Raw genomic sequence first — 16,454 nt, forward strand, 5'->3', positions numbered from 1 at the left:
TTTATGAAACCTTAATATTTTTAAATCAGAAATCTTTTCCTTCTCCTTACTCTAGCAAACCTTGCTTCCCCATGTGCAGTGTTTCACATGTGAGGCCAGGGGAGGGAGGTCAGGCGAATGCATGAAAGTCTTCAGTGAGTATTTCCTCAAAAGCTTAAACACTGGTGGTTTCGGCAGGGCAACAGAGAGGGCAGGGGTAAAAAGTAATAGTAATAAAAAAGAAATGGCAAGCGACGGCTCCTCCATGCCCCTCGCCCGCCCCTTGCAGCCTGTCCCCGGGGAGCCCCCGCGCCGCCCGGCCCCCTCTGTCTCATCACTCGCCCAGTCGCAGTCACCCGTGGCGGGGCCGGGGCGCCCACGAGGGGATTTCGTCGGCGCTGCGTCAGCTGGAGCCCGCCGGCGATTGGGGGAGGCTTCGCTTTGCCCGATTTCACTAATTATAAAGTGGCTCCCGCCGCCTCCCCGCTCCGACTCCGCAGCGGCGCTGCCGGCCCGCAGGCTCCCGCCGCCGCCGCGCTCCGCTCGGCCCCGGCCGCCCCAGCCCTTCGGCTCCTCTAAGATTTACCGGAGCTGATAACCGCCGCGGGCTATCTTTCCTCCCTTCCCCCGCGTTATTTCCTCCCCCCGCCGGAGTTTCTCCGGCGGCGCAGGCTGCTTCGCCTTTCGATAAATAGCGGAGGCGCGGACCGGACCCCGGCAAGGCGCCGCTCGCTCCCGAGGACCCGCAGCGCGTCGAGCAAGCCCGTGTGTGAGTGCGCTGCCCCGACGGGGCGGCTGGCGGGGACGGGGTGCCGCCGGCGAGCCGCTGGGGCTGCGGCCCTGCGCGCCGAAGCTGCGTCTCGTTGCAAGCTTCGCTGTCGCGCCGGGTGGCTACGGGGGGGCCGCGAGCGGGGACACGCTCCGCTGCGGGTCTGTGAGCTTGGTCTGCGGCGGTGCAGATCGCACGGGCGGCCAGTGCAAGCGCCTTGGCTCCGAAAGCGCGTGAGTTAAGCGGAGCTGCCCGTGACCGCGGACTCGGCTTAAGCGGCCGGCGCCGCGCACCCGCGGGCAGCCGCGGGGGCGGGCAGGGCGGCGGCCGGCGCTGACCTCCTCTCTTGCAGCCCCATGGCGCGGCTCCTGAGGCTCGGCTGCTCGCTGCTGGCGCTCGGCGCCTGCCTGCTCCTGCGGGCGCGGGCCGACTGCGGCCGCGACTGCGCCGCCTGCGCCTACCGCCTCGGACCCCGCGCCGACGTCCACCCCCTGGTAAGCGGCCGCGGGGAGCGGGCGGCCGGGGCGCGCTGACCCCTCGCGTCACCACTCGCGGTTTTCCGGCTGAAAAAGTGCGAAAAACATCTGCCCGAAAACTTGGCGGGCGCTCACAGCAAAGTCTGGTTCAAGCACGGCTTGAGTAGCAGTGCCTCCCCCTGCCCTTTTGGCGTTCACCGTAAAATATATTCCTTTCAGGTTTAGGCAGATCGTGCTAAGAAACCTCCCGAATGCAGCTTTTTTTCATCTGTAATTTTAAGGACATTGAAATTATTTAAAAATATGCCCGCAGGGCAAATCACTTGAAATTTAAGCGTCAGGGCCAGTGAAATGCTGGGATGCCTGAGCCCTCCCTGAAGAAGGTGGCAACTGAGGCTGCCGAGCCCTTGGCCACGGGCCAGCAGTACCTTGCAGTTTCTGATCTCAAATATCTGTGTAATCAGGCGTCACGCTGGCAGCAGGTCTAGTTGTCCCAAAAAAGTTTTGTTCCTAAGATGGCATCGGCTATTTGAGAACATGCAAAATGAAGCACTGGACCCAATTCTATGCAGAACTAGGAATCACTGAATACCTCTACTTAATACAAAAGCAAGGGCTCGCTGTTAACCACAGCGGGTTCAGAAGAATGGCATTCTTTGAATAGCTCGCAAAAAAATCAAAGAAGTTCAGTGTGCTCCTATTTACATTAGCTTTCAATCATATTTCAGCTTCAGTGTTAACTGTTTACTAGGAAAAAAAAGTGGTAGTTTGATTTTCTGGGGGGAGGCATATGTGCTTTTCAGAGTAGATGTTGAGTAGTGTGTCTGTATTAACATTCTTTCTTGTACACCTTCAGGAGTTACTCAAGAAAGAATTATTATATCCCATTCAGTAACAACATTTAACAGTTGAAATAAGAAAAGAATCAAAGTGCCATACCACATATTTTTTATAATATACAGTTTTTTAAAAACATGTTTCTAGAAACTAGCATCTAGCAAAGCTGCTTGATTTTATTTTATTGTATCTGTAAGCTGTAAGCAAATCATTCATACATATGAGGTGACATATGTTCATTTGAACGTAGGAGGTTGCTTAAACCAATCGAGGTGGAAAGAGAAAGGAAAAAAAATTCTCTTGTGGTTTAGCGTGATTTCCAAATCAGATTGAAGTTGAGGCATGTTCTCCTCATGGCATAACTATACTATATAGCAGTAAATGTGTAGCGCCAGTTAAAATAGATAAACTGTTATTGTGTTGCAAAATATATAAATACCTTTCATTGTCTTGTGTTCAGTAGTAGGGGAATCATGTCATAGATCATATGTACATTTCTCAAGGTAATACAGAGCTCAACAGATCGGTGAGGCCGGAGGTTGTGAGCTGGTCAGCTACCTACTATAACAAACTGTGCTGTGACTTAATCTCACACTTCTGGAGCACATTAAGATCCTTAGGAAACATAATCCATATGACAAAATAAATGTTTATCTCACTGAAGATACTAATTAATTATTGTGGTGTGAAAACCCCAGGCAAGAAGAGAAAACACTGGAGTCACCTTTTCATGACTTAAGAGTGTGATTTCACAAGAAATAAATTCCCATGGCACAGTAGTGGTAATAGTAGCTAATATGCATTCTGTTATCTTCATGTGACAAGTTATAAGATATGCATACTGGTATTGAAAACTTAATTTATGTTTCAGCCTAAAAAATTGTCTTTATCGGTCAGGTGCAACACAAGTTGGGATTTTTTCCCTCTTTCTGGTGGTCCTACTTTGTATAACAAACTAGGAAAAAAAAAGTTTGATCCTACCTAAGAAAAACGGTATTTTTATGTTGGAATTGGTGTAGATTTTAAAGATTTATTCCATGAAGACAAAAAAATAGAGAGAAATATTTAGAGCCTTTAGAGCCATGCAGTGTAGCAAAGATACTAACCAGCACAGTACAGCTGGCTTCTTTGCAACAATACTCTCTTTTGATGTTCCTAGTAATCTTTTCTGAAAATTTATTAATGTTACTTTTAATTATGAAGATCCAGTACACTTCTACACTTTCACTATGAAACCAACAGCAACTGCTTTTTAACTTCCTGTCAATAATTCATAGGAATGAAGTCATAGGACTTCATAGGAATGCACCCAAGCAAGAAGGGAGGTACAGAAGCTGGGTGTGTGGTGTTTTTAAAATAGGACCATAGGGCCTGCCATGAGGGATAGGACTCATGATCTGTCTTGTCTAGTGTTCTGTCTCTTAGAGTGGATATAGCCATCTATTTACAGAAGAATACAAAAAACTTCAAAATAAACAGTTATGAAACAAGCTGTTCATGATAAGCAGTTCTTCCAGCCCACCAGTGCAAAAGGCTCGCTCATGGCCTTTTGAAAACAAGAAAAGCTAAGACAAGATGACAGTGAAGTACATATTATTAAATCATTCTTAGTAAACCACATCCATTTTTCAGGCATGTACACTAGAATGTGAAGGAAAGCTGCCTTCTGCCAAAGTCTGGGAGACCTGCAAGGAGGTTCTGCAGCTGACAAAGCTGGATCTTTCTGAGGACGGCAGCATTGCTCCTGGAGACAAGAAGGAGCTGGATGAGAATCATTTGCTTGCAAAGAAGTATGGAGGCTTCATGAAAAGATATGGGGGGTTCATGAAGAAGATGGATGAGCTCTATCGGGTGGAACCAGAAGAGGAAGCTAATGGAGGAGAAATCCTGGCTAAGAGGTATGGAGGATTTATGAAGAAAGACTCAAATGATGATGCCCTGGCTAATTCCTCTGATCTCCTGAAGGAGCTTCTAGGAACAGGGGATAACCCTGAAGTTGGACATTATCGAGAAATAAATGAAAACGATGGAGACATCAGCAAAAGATACGGAGGTTTCATGAGAAGCGTAAAGCGCAGTCCGGAATTGGAAGATGAAGCCAAAGAGCTGCAGAAGAGATATGGTGGTTTCATGAGAAGAGTGGGCAGGCCAGAATGGTGGCTGGATTACCAGAAACGATACGGTGGGTTTCTTAAGCGCTTTGCTGATTCTATTCTCCCTTCAGAAGAAGACGGGGAAAATTATTCCAAAGAGATCCCAGAGATGGAAAAAAGATATGGCGGATTTATGAGATTTTAGTACCTTCCCCTTTTATCCCTTTTGTCCTAAATGAGAGAGACTGCCTTATTGGTCATAACTTATTGTAATGTGTTGCTTGTACTGTACAGTTTTTTACTGTCCTAGTAAATGATGCAACCTGCAATCTATTGTTTAAGGTTCTGTATTCTTTTAAGTCAAATAACTACTTCTGGTTTAGTCAAGTTCAAGTCTGTATTGTAGTTCCATGCTAAAACTATTTTGATTACTGTATTCATTTTCTTTAAACAGGACATCTACATCTACAGTAGAATTGTGTAACTGTATATACAATAAATTCTTCGTCCTAACTGCATAAATATTGAAATGCTTGTTATTTTCTACCAGTCATTTAATCAAATCATATCATCTTTTCTTGACACTAAACAATTACAGTAACATTGCCAAACTCTTTTCTCCATAATTACAAAATTTGTACTGCACACACAACAGCTGAATTAGATTTTTCTTTATTTTTTTTCAGTTTCTTAAAATACTAGAGTAATGAATATACTCTAAAGAGGATATAACTACATCTGCTTTGACTGTTCTTATTTTAACCAATTAGCAGAATCAATATTTAAAGCCTAAATTTATAATTCATTGTATTTAGAAAATTCCCATGAAGAAATACATGAGAGTATTTCACTTAAAACATTAAAATTGTCTCTCCAGTGCACAACACAGTGTCCCATCTTAGTTGTACTTTTTACATCCACCCAAAATAGACTTGTACAGTTGGACTTTAAGTTATAAACACTAACTGAAAAAGCAGTAAGTTAGGTTTTGCAAAATAAACGGACCATCAAAAACTGCATTAAAAATTTCACAAATCCAATTTTGCAGAGCATCTGATAAATGATTTTTCATGGAACAGCTTTATGTCTGACTCCTCAGCTGTATGAATCACCTCAGCACTACTGAAATTCAGGAAGCTCTGCCAGTCAGTCCTGTTTGAAACCAAGGGTTGTAGACAAACAACAAAGGTAAATCTGAGAACAAGTAGAAAACTCATCACTAACATGATAGATCGTTTGGTGCTTACGTGGATGGCCCCTTTGATAGTTCTGTGTGACTATCCTCACACCCTCTGAAAGCAGTTGTTTGTAAGCACTCTTCTCCCACATGCTGGTACCTGTTGCTTCCAACCTACAGTAACATGATGGCAAACACTTGAGCCACTGGCACTGGCAAAAATTTCAGGACATATGAGCAAGATTTACAAAATTACAGATTTAGTATTTGATGTTCCTGAGGTCAAAATCCTCAAAGCTGTTTAGATACCTAAGTATAACTAGTTCATGGCAGCCAGCTGTCTAACTGCATCTGTAGCTCTGGCTTGAGTGTTTGTCTTAAGGACTTAACGGTTGCCCACGTGCCGAGTAGGTTATTGAAGCCTATTTGAATTTTGCATAGTAATATCTGTTGACACAAAGGGCATCTTGAGGGTCTGACTCTAACTTCAAGTCAATGGGATCTTCTGGGTTCATAGGACCTACTGAAAAATCAGGCTCACTAGTTAGGCATTTAAATACGCACTGAAAAGCCTAACCACATACAATTAGTTGTGATGATTTCTGGCTTGGCCCTGAAAGGATGATATAAATGACTTGAAAAGGCCAAAATTCTGCTAAATATATACCTGATAAACTGCAAGACATTCATTTTCCTTCAGCAAAAAGTAGGTCACCTGTTTTCCTGTTCCTGCTGTACAACAGGATGATACCAAATTTTAAAAGATAAAAACTACAGATGTCTGTCCAAACCCTGTAGCCTCCTCAGGGTTCCCTATCATTTTCCCTTCAAGCTCACTAACCACAGGAAAACTCTTCGTTCCGTTCTTACTCCACAATATCACCTGCCCGCTAGTAGCTGCAGTGCACCAAATGGGCTCCAGAAATACATCGTCCTGCTTAGTTTCACCCAAAAGGAAGACAGAAAGAGGTTGAGAGTCTAGGGTTGTTCTTCAATGCAGACCAGAGCAGGGGAAGTGGGAATGGTCAGCAGATTTGCTTCAAAAGCACGCTCCAGATCCAAACTAAAATAACATAGTTTCACCCTTAATCTTCAACATCTATTCACTTCTTTTCCCTAAAACTTATTTACCTCTACTTCAGTCAAGAGAAAGTCTTGCTAGTCCTCTAACTAAAATAAACATTGCTGCACTTTTTTTTATGATGCAAAAGTCAAAGGGCTTACCTGTTATTGTCACCCATCCTTCAGAGTTAACACACTTTTTTGATTCAGTTGGGAAGAAAATTCCCAACAGTCTGGTATATTTTGCAGAATGGAGTGTTTTGATCTACTGAACCTTATAATTCATAATAATTTATATAGTGAAAAGGACCATCTAACTGGGATATATACATGCAGCCCAATATAGAAGTGAAAAACAAGGAAAGGGGAGGAGTAAGGAGTCTCTTCTCAGACTTTCCAGGCATGTGGCAATGTACATGGATGAGGGAAAGAGACTTTAACTGTCTGAATAATAGAGCAAAGCTGAGTAGTCTTCATTTCTTCCTTTATAATTTAAAACATTTCTGAACAATCATAAATTATCTTACTTTAATAATTATAATCTAAAAGATGCGAAATAGAATAAGATGTAATTCCTTCTGTTATCGTGGAATTTCTTATCTTACAGCTTTCAGTTATGCCATTGCCAAGGGCTATCTAACACTAAAGCATTCTAACATTTGCAGTAATTAACATTTCAGGTAGAATCAGCTCAAAATGCTCCAGTGAAACATGCAAGGTTTACTGAAGTCTCCTTTATTAAACCATGACTGAAAACAAATATTAAAGATAGGGTCTGCTGAGAGATGTAGAAAGACATCTTACTATAGGTTAAAGTTCTGAGAATGTCCTCTAAATTTCTCCTCACAATACATTCCTGGAACTGTCATTTCATGAGCAAGGTTATAATGGTGGAGTTCAGGATCTTGCAAAGAAGCAGCAGGGCAAAAAGCAGGATCACAACTCTGGACATTAGGAGAGTAAACTTTGGCCTCTTCAAGGGGTTAGAGCCCTAGAAGGAAGAGGGGTCCAAGAGAGCTGGTTAATGTTCAAGTCTCACTTCCTCCAAGCTAAAGAGCACTGCATCCGTATGAGTAAGAAGTCCAGCAAAGCGAATAGGAGACCTGCATGAGAGAACACAGAGCTCCCGGCAAAACTCAAACAGGAAAAGGGTGCGTACAGCAGGTAGAAGAACAGACAGGCCACTTGGAAGGAACATAGGGACATTTTTCCAAGCATGCAGAGATGGGACTAGGAAGGCCGAAGCCCATTTAGAATTTAATCTGGCAAAGACAGCAAGAAGGACTTCTTTAAGTACCTCAGCAACAAAAGACTAGGGAGAATGTGGGCCTGCTGCTGAATGAGACAGAGGCCTGCTAACAAAGGATACAGAGACCGTAGAGATACTAAACGCCTTGTTTGTTTCAGTCTTTATTGCTAAAACCAGCCTTCAGGAATCCCAGACCCTGGAGACAGAAGAAGAAGTCTGGAAAAAAGGAAGACTTTCCCTTGGTGGAGGAGAATTGAGTGAGAGATCATTTAGGCAAACTTGACATCCACAAATCTATGGGCATCCATGGATGAGATACACCCACATGTGCTCAGGGAGCTAGCAGATATCATTGCTAGGCCACTGTCAATCATCTTTGAAAAGTCCTGGATATCAGGATAGGTGCCTGAGGACTGGAAGAAAGCCAGTGTCACTCTAGTGACAATGGCAAGAAGGAGAACTCGAGGAAACACAGGCCTGTCAGCCTCATCTCCATCCCTGGAGTAGCCAGCATGGATTCACCAAGGGGAAATCCTGCTTAACCAATCTGATAGCCTTCTCTGATGGAATGACTGGCTGGGTAGATGAGGGAAGAGCAGTGGATGTTGTGTACCTTGACTTCAGCAAGGCTTTTGACACTGTCTCCCATGACAGCCTCCTAGGGCTGACCTGCTGGAAAGCAGCTCTGAGAAGGACCTGGGAGTGCTGGTGGATGACAAGTTGACCATGATGCAGCCATGTGCCCTTGTGGCAGAGAAGGCCAATGGTCTCCTGGGGTGCATTAGGAAGAGTGTTGCCAGCAGGTGGAGGGAGGTGATCCTGCCCCTCTACTCAGCCCTGGTGAGGCCACATCTGGAGTACTGTGTCCTATTCTGGGCTTCCCAGTACAAGAGAGACATAATGGAGCTGCTGGAGAGAGTCCAGTTTAGGGCTAGTAAAATTGTTATGGAATTGGAGTGTCTTTCTTATGAAGAAAGGCTGAGAAAGCTGGAGAAGAGAAGACTGGGGGGGGATTTTATCAATATATATTTGATAAATATATCATTTGATATAAATTTAATAATAAAATAAAAAATAATAATAAATTATTATTATATTATATTATATTATTTTATTATATTATATTATTATTATTATTTATTATTTTATTATATTATATTATTATTATTATTATTATAAAAATAATAATAAAATAAAATAAAATAATAAATTTATCATTTGATAAATATGTCATTGAGTTTTTTCAATACTTTACTGAAAAGGACAGTTAAACCACTAACTAACCTTAACCCGAGGCAAAACAAATAGGCATAGCAGTAGGTAAAGAGAAGCACTCTGGAGAATAATTTTCTGAATAATATCTTTCATTACTGAAGACATTTGCTCTCAAATTATTGCACAACTTGGAGATGTTTTGTAGCTCTCTGGCACTGCTAGTACACTTCAGTTGTTCTGATCTCCTGGTTGTACTGTTTCCTGGCATTATTATTGCCTGTTCAGTGACTTTCAGACTATTTGACCATTACAGTTCATTATATACACGGAATCATACCTTGAGAAAGCTCCAACTGCTATAAAGCCCAGACATCCAGCAACACATCCACTTTGTCCACTTCCCTGTATTATCTCACTATTATTTGAGTCTAGAATCCAGCTTGGAGTCCCTGATCTCAAAATGAAAGCCCTTCTCGAGCAGGAATACTGTCTTTCCCTCCTTCTACCCATCACGACTAGGCTCTAAAGTGGCGTAATGGGTGCTCTTTGGTCAGGCTCAGCTAGGCTACGGAATGCATTTCTGCAGTCCTCAGCACTTCTATGACTATTATCTGAACTCATTTTTTCAGTATACAGAAAGAAAGACAAATTCTTTAGGAGTACATCCAAATGCAAGTGTGCATTATACCTATGTGCAACTAAACACCAATCCTGCTGAACTAGAATTTACTTACCATGCAAGCTAAGAAGGATTAAAAAGAGAAAAGAATATGTAATTTCATAGTCATAAACAATTTCAGAGCTCTTCCTCTTAAGCTGGAGTCAGGGAATACTGCTTGTCAGAAAGAACTGGTCAGACTACATAAGTAAACAGCTTAAATGAGCAGAAGAGATCATTCTTCTCTACAGCTTCTCCTCCTGGGGGATATGGCTATTTCACACTGGGAAGTGGAACCAGTGGATTTTCTTTTTCACCTGCCTGTGTACTAGGGAGAACTTTATAATTTCGTCCTTTACTCACTTGCCTCGTACCTCTCTCCAAGATTCTTATCTTTTCTCCCTTGTGAAAAGTATAGTAAACAGTAGCTTTTTTGCAATGTTTCTAGGATTTGAGGATCTGTAGCTTAAATCCTTAAATCTCTTTAGGCGCTGTAATCCCAAGCTCTGTGCTTTTCGCCTGCTTTCTCAGAAAACTATATCATCAACAATAATTTTTCTTGAAGTTAAGCAGCTTACAAATATTAGTGCCCTGGGTAACTTAGACAAGATATGATTACATGATCATAGCTACTATATCTGAATACAACCAGGACACAAGGAGTAAAAACTTGGTGCTGGTTAAGTGTATACCCCAAGCATTTTCTCAGTCATCATGACCAACTTTATAATTACAAACTGGCAGAGCATTAACGACCTGCAGGGTTAGTGGTAAATGCAGATGAACACAAGCTTTGAAGATGCCTATGGCATGCTCAGACCTGCAGAATGGTACCCATATGGCTATAAAGATGTAAGATGATATATCTCTGTAGGTTGATGTTCATCAGCCATAGAATAGGATAGCTGGAATTCACAAGCTGAGGATTTTCTTTAGAGCAGTCTTTTTTCAATGCCTATAAGAAATACAAATTCTCCTGTGGCTGCAATGGCCTGTAATTATCATATCTCTTGGATCATGCCCCAGCAATGTTGTACAGCTACTCATAGCTTTCATGTCAACACTTGGGCTGAAAATTAAATTAATATGGCTAACTATATGACGAAAGATCCTCTCTGCTCTCTGCTACTTCTTGGAAAGAAAACATCTCATGCTTTGATTCAGGATACAAGATCAGAGTTTTGAGAGCTGGAACTCTTTTTCCTCTTCATCTATAGGACATACATCTGGTTCCCGTGACCAACTTCATCCTGAGGTACAAATGATCAGGTTCACTGCAAAGTGTGTTCCCTCATGGGTGCTCTGTTGTAGTCCATAGTTTCAGTCAAAGCTGTTAGAAATAATATCCACAGATGCAAGAGAAACCTGCCATACATTAAGTTTGTGCTGAAGATTTCATTTCACTGTGATGAACTAATAAAAACACTGCTTTGATTTCTTTGAATTTTAGCATTCTGGTGATATTTCAGTCTGACACTTTTGACCCCTAGGGATCAAGAGTACGCTTTGACGCAGACATTGGGGGGCAGGTTTAGTCCTCCCTGCCCCTTTGGAAGCTCAAATTGTTAAAGAGGGGCCAGAGAGTTATGGTTGTCAGATATTCTGTGTAATAAGGTATTCTCATATTTCAGCTTGTGTCCCACACTGGATTATTCTTAAAAGTCAGTCACATGGCTAAATTCAGTATGGCATGCAAAAGCTAGAAATTTCCTGTCCAGGCCTTTATAAACCTGGACTTTTTTCTGTTAACAATTTCAGTTCACTTAATATTAGTAACCCACAGAAATCTCTTTTACCTCACTAATCCTTATGGGTGTTAAATAGTTCATATTTGTAGGCATTAGGTGTATTTGGATTTTTTACCTTTTCAAATGTATGAATACAAGTTATTTACTGCACAGTCTGCACAACTGCATTAGTTGTTAGCACTGACATGATATTAAACTGCTTTTGAATATCTGAAATAAAATTCTTCCACAAATTCAGCAGACATCTAAAGCACTACTACAACCTGTAGAAATGCATTTTGTCAGAAAGTAGTAAAATATCATTTAATTTGTCTGTATTTGTTGAGTTTTTTGTTTGGCACATCTTATTATAGCATATGAATGATTTATATTAAGTTTTAGAAAGATATATACAAACAAAAGTCATTCAGCTATCCAATAAAATAATTATGCATCAACCACTTTATTAAAGTAATCTCATTCTACTAAATATTTTTTTCTTTTTGATATTGTATTTGTAAGTAGTGATAATACATGAATGTTTTATTAATATATTGCTGCATAATTAGTTATGAAAAGCTATCATATATAATAACTGATAAATAACATATTAAAATATAAAAGTAAAAAAGTAATAAATGTAAAATGTAATAAAAAGCATAAAATGTAAAGAAGTAAAAATAACATTTAAAAAAATTAAAAATACAAATTGCAGCCCAGAGGCATAGATACATCTCAGTAGCATTCAGTTCACCTTTACACAGCTAAGCTTCTTTGACTGTTCAGTCACATAAAGACACTAGTCAAGGTGTAGTCGACCAAAACTATTTGGAAGGCCCAGCTGGCTTGCTAAAGGAGACCATTTCCCCACCTCTAATCTCCACAGCCAATGAAGAGCTAGATAAAATCAGTAACACTTGCACTTACTTTGCATGGCCTATGGCTGTTTTGACACTTCAGGGTATCACAGCAAACATTTGCATACTGGAAAACTGGGTTCTCTTTATCACCCTGGCAACTGTAAGTGTGCCAGCGGATTTACACCAGATTAAAAGCTGAAAAGAGCCTTCTGTCCCTATGTGGGCAGACTTTAGCATCAGTGTGTTTGACCAGTTCTCACATACTTAATAGAGCAGAATAATGATTTATTTTATAGGTCTGCTACGCTTGCTAAAAAGTCTCATTACATGGAATATATACAAATACACAAGAGGTGCACAGAGATGCTGGTGTACTCTCAGTGTCAGGTATTCTCGGTTGTGTGGTTCTTTATTTCTGTACTTGATCTTATCAGTGGCTTACCTTTGATATACAGCACAGTCAATTTGTAAATTTATCGTGTTTCCTTTATTTAATACCTTTGTTAGGCTGAAAATTAATGCCAGCCACCTGAAGGCATGCTTCCAGAAGGTAAATAATAAAAACATTTTTCATACCACTGCTTGCATGGCTTCCTTGGCTGTGGCACCATTTATTTTTCAGTGCAGTCCAGTGGTTTTAGACAATTTTGTTATTGTATTTTTACTATCACTTAGAAGTTGAGCTTTTGGTACAAGCGATTTGATGTTCACTCTACAAAAAGCAACTTTTGGTCTATACAAGAGTTACTGCACATCTGGCAGCCAAAATAGTAAGTTTCTGTTTGACAACGAAATTCAACATTTTGAAATATTGGGACAAAACTGGGACAAAATCTATACATACTCATGCTTTCCAAATGTTTTACAAAACAGAAGTCCCAGTGGTGGTTCATTTTACAAACACTGAAACAAATCTGAACAAGAGCCACCAAATGTAGCTGGTGGAGTGTCACCTATCCTAAATACGCTGCTGTCTGCAGACTTCCTTGTTACTTACCATGCCCACCATGCCCAAAGCTCACAAAGAGCTGCAGCCCTCTTACCACGCTGGAGTCTTGAATTTAGATATCCAAACTATTACTTATCATTTGAGCCATATGAAATGATACCTTGCAGTTTCTTGTGTCTGTTCAGCGTAAGAGCAGGAAAGTTATGTGGTTACATACTTATACATGCATGTGCTTTGGAAACAGGATCCTCCCACTGGCAGCCTTATGGCTTGCAAAATGCTGGTTGCAACAGAATTCCTTACTGACACAGTTTACCTTGAAACATTGTCCTAATAACCAGCCAACTCTTCTTTGTTTCACAACTAGGGGTTCATCACTGAAGCATTTCCATCTGCCTTCCCTGTAACCTGGTGCAGTTGCAATTACTGATTACTACACATGCCTTCCTCTAGTTACTTTTCCCACTTGCCCTGCGTTGGTTAGCTCCTTGTCTGGGGCCGCGGGTCACTGAGGCTTTGAGCTCTGCTTCCAGTCGTAATGAGCATGGTTCCATAACACCTTTTGCTGGAAACTGAATAGAATATACAACAGGTAGTTGCACATAAGAGTAAATAACCTCCCTCTAAATATTGTTAGCATTGATGGTGTAGAATTTTCCACCGTATGTCTTGATGTAAGTTGCATCAAACTGTATGAGTTATATGAGTTTCAGTCTTTTACCAGCTGAAATGAAAACTGTCTCATGTCCCTCCATAAATTATAATTTGAAATCTGAAATGTACTTACAACATAAATGCAGGGACCAGAGTACACCCTGACTCTATCATTCAAATTCTTTCCCTCTGTGGCTTGCCTATAAGCAAGATAAGACTTTTCTTATTGCTTATTCAAAATGCAAACTGTAATAAATAAATAGCCCTCTCTTTATTTGCCTTTTAGATAAGCAATACCTGGAAGATGTCACAATGCTCATGAGAAACCAAGAACTTTTAAAAGGAAAAGTACACTCTTCTAGGCAAAAGAATGGACAAAGACTAGGAACATGACTTTTTATTCAATATTCCACTTCCAGTAAAAAAATATTGACACAACAGTGGTGCAGGACTGCAGGCTTAAAGCTAGATAATATATGTATGAAAACTGATGGGAAAAAAATGATGACAATAACTATCTTTTTAAAGGCATGAAACAAAGCTAATCAGGTGATTTCACTGTTTTCTAGGGAGACATTCATAATCAATATTTCCCTTTTCATGCCCATTCCAGTAAGTGAGCAAGCTGGAGAACAGTGATTTATGTTATAACAAGTTTTTAATTTCATAGCTGCAATAAAGTAGCAGCAGGGGAAGGAAAGACAGCACTTTCTTTCAAACTCCTTGGAAAGGACTTTCCTCAAGTCCCAGGTGAGATGCCAAGAGCAGTTGCCACCTCCATGTTTGGAACTGGCAGGAGGTGGGAGGGACGGTGATGCACAACACAGCAACGCAGCCCGCTGGCCATGGAGGCTAATTTCGGCAGTGAGCCAGCCCTGGCCCCCTCATCTTTAGAAACTGGTGACTTCGTAGCTCAGCTAACTTGTTTGGGTGACCGTGGGGCGGTGGGTGGCGAGGCCAGGGTGGGCGGTGAGTTGAGTGCCTGTTGCGGGTATATTTTCACCTAGGAGTTGCGGGCATCATGGTCCACTTGGGCCATGGGTCCTCACTTGCCACGGGTCTGACCAGAGCAAGGTGCCTATTCCCTGTTGTTAGCTTCACGTGGCGTATCGTTCCCTATCTTAATCTGGCAGACAGTGCTGGAGGGTTATAAATCTTATTAATAGCCTGGAGAGTTATTATTGCTTACCTGGTGAGAATTTTTCATTTGGCACCACTGAAAGGGCAGCCAGGTGCTGCAGAGCCCTGGGAGACAGCGGCAACTTTGCCCAAAACGTGGCAGCTGAGGAAGGGCTAACCGCTAGACCCAGGATTACCTTTTGATGCTTTCATAGCCATGATGCTATGAAAGCTTTCTCTTTTTTTTTTTTTTTTTTTTTTTTTTTCAGGTTTATTGTGCTGTTGAGGATATCAGGTGATTCCCTTCTTGTTGGCCTTTGAGTGATACTCATGTAAATACAAAATTCAAAATAGAGTTTTACATTTTTACCTGATTTGACTGTATGCAACTGAAATATCTCAGTCATGTAGTCCTTGCTGTTAAAAGGATGGTACACTACAAACTAAAGCAAAAGAAATGGAATGGTCTAAGGGCAGGATGGAACTCAAAGATCAAAACACCATGCTGTCCTGTATATTTGCTAATGTGCTCCCAATTCAAAACATACTATCTGATTTCAGCCATGCATTGCTGGAAAATGCACTGTGTGGGTAAGCTTTTATTGCTTACTCTGAAATTGCAAGGCACATTTTCTGCTAAAGAAGACACCTTCCATTCTAAGGTTGATATCACCCCAGTGTTTTCAGTACTTTTCTGTTCAGCTAATATCAATTTGCTTTAAAAACGAAATAGTCTATACACAGTGCCACATACATGTATAGAATGTGTTTTGAGAAACCTCTATGGAAGCTGAGAACTGAAAGAGCAAGCATGCAGGATTAAGTAGAAGCTATTTTCTTTAATCTTACTAATAGGAAGCTGACAGCTTTCACAAAACAAGTCTTTAGTTATATTTCATATTTGTGCAGAAGACAAGTGTAAATGAACTAGCTCTTTAAAAGTCAATCCATTTTTTAGTCAACCTCTCAGTGTTTTGATGTTCCAGTAAAATACTATATTTCTGGATTTTTAGAAGAGCAGTCTTTGTGCCTGAGAAATCATGTGCAACTTCAGAAGCATCCTGAAGACACTACAGTTCCCCAAATTTTTCTTTCTTTTTTTTTTTTTTTTTTTTTTTTTTTTTTTTGCTCTTTGAGACTTTCATCTCATTCATATTTCCTCCACACATACAAAAAAAATTTTGCTAGGGAAGTAGTGCTTATTACTGGTGCTGCAAATGGGATTAGAAGGCAGATTGCCTTAAATTTTGCTCCTTTGGGAGCAACCTTGGTTCTCTGGGACATTGATGAAGAAGGTAACAAAGACACAAGCAGATTAGCCCAAGAAAATGGCGCCAAAAGAGTGTTTGCCTACCAGTATGACTGCAGCAATAGAGGTCTATGAACAGGCAGAAGAGGTAACTTATGGCTTCTTGCTTCTGATTTGGCTTCTTGCTCCTGACTTTTGTTTGCTTGTAATAGTCTACCTGTTGATTTTTTTTTTCAAAGATGAAGTTTTAGTAATCATACTATCCATTACAGGGAAGTAATCGTGTCAGGCATTTTTTTCTCTTTTTGACACATATTATCTAGTTGAAACTTAAATTATTTTTACTATTAAATAACTGGGTTTAATCTGTGCTATGGAAAC

At 41.0% G+C, this 16,454-nt stretch overlaps 1 protein-coding gene across 1 annotated transcript; it reads left to right on the top strand.

Moving 5' to 3' along the window:
- Positions 1-485: 485 nt before the first annotated feature.
- Positions 486-4,630, top strand: PENK (proenkephalin). Its single transcript, XM_062568214.1, has 3 exons — positions 486-748; positions 1,101-1,242; positions 3,694-4,630. The coding sequence occupies exons 2-3, from the start codon at positions 1,105-1,107 to the stop codon at positions 4,357-4,359; spliced, it is 804 nt and encodes a 267-aa protein (XP_062424198.1). The 5' UTR covers positions 486-748; positions 1,101-1,104; the 3' UTR covers positions 4,360-4,630.
- The last annotated feature ends 11,824 nt before the right edge of the window (positions 4,631-16,454 follow it).

Source organism: Rhea pennata, chromosome 2 (genome assembly GCF_028389875.1).
Source record: "Rhea pennata isolate bPtePen1 chromosome 2, bPtePen1.pri, whole genome shotgun sequence".
NCBI classification, from domain to species: domain Eukaryota; kingdom Metazoa; phylum Chordata; class Aves; order Rheiformes; family Rheidae; genus Rhea; species Rhea pennata.

Coding starts and splice junctions, on each gene's coding strand:
- PENK (XM_062568214.1), top strand. CDS start 1,105: ATGGCGCGGCTCCTGAGGCTCGGCTGCTCGCTGCTGGCGCTCGGCGCC. Junction 1,243..3,693: donor GCGCCGACGTCCACCCCCTG/GTAAGCGGCCGC, acceptor TCCATTTTTCAG/GCATGTACACTAGAATGTGA.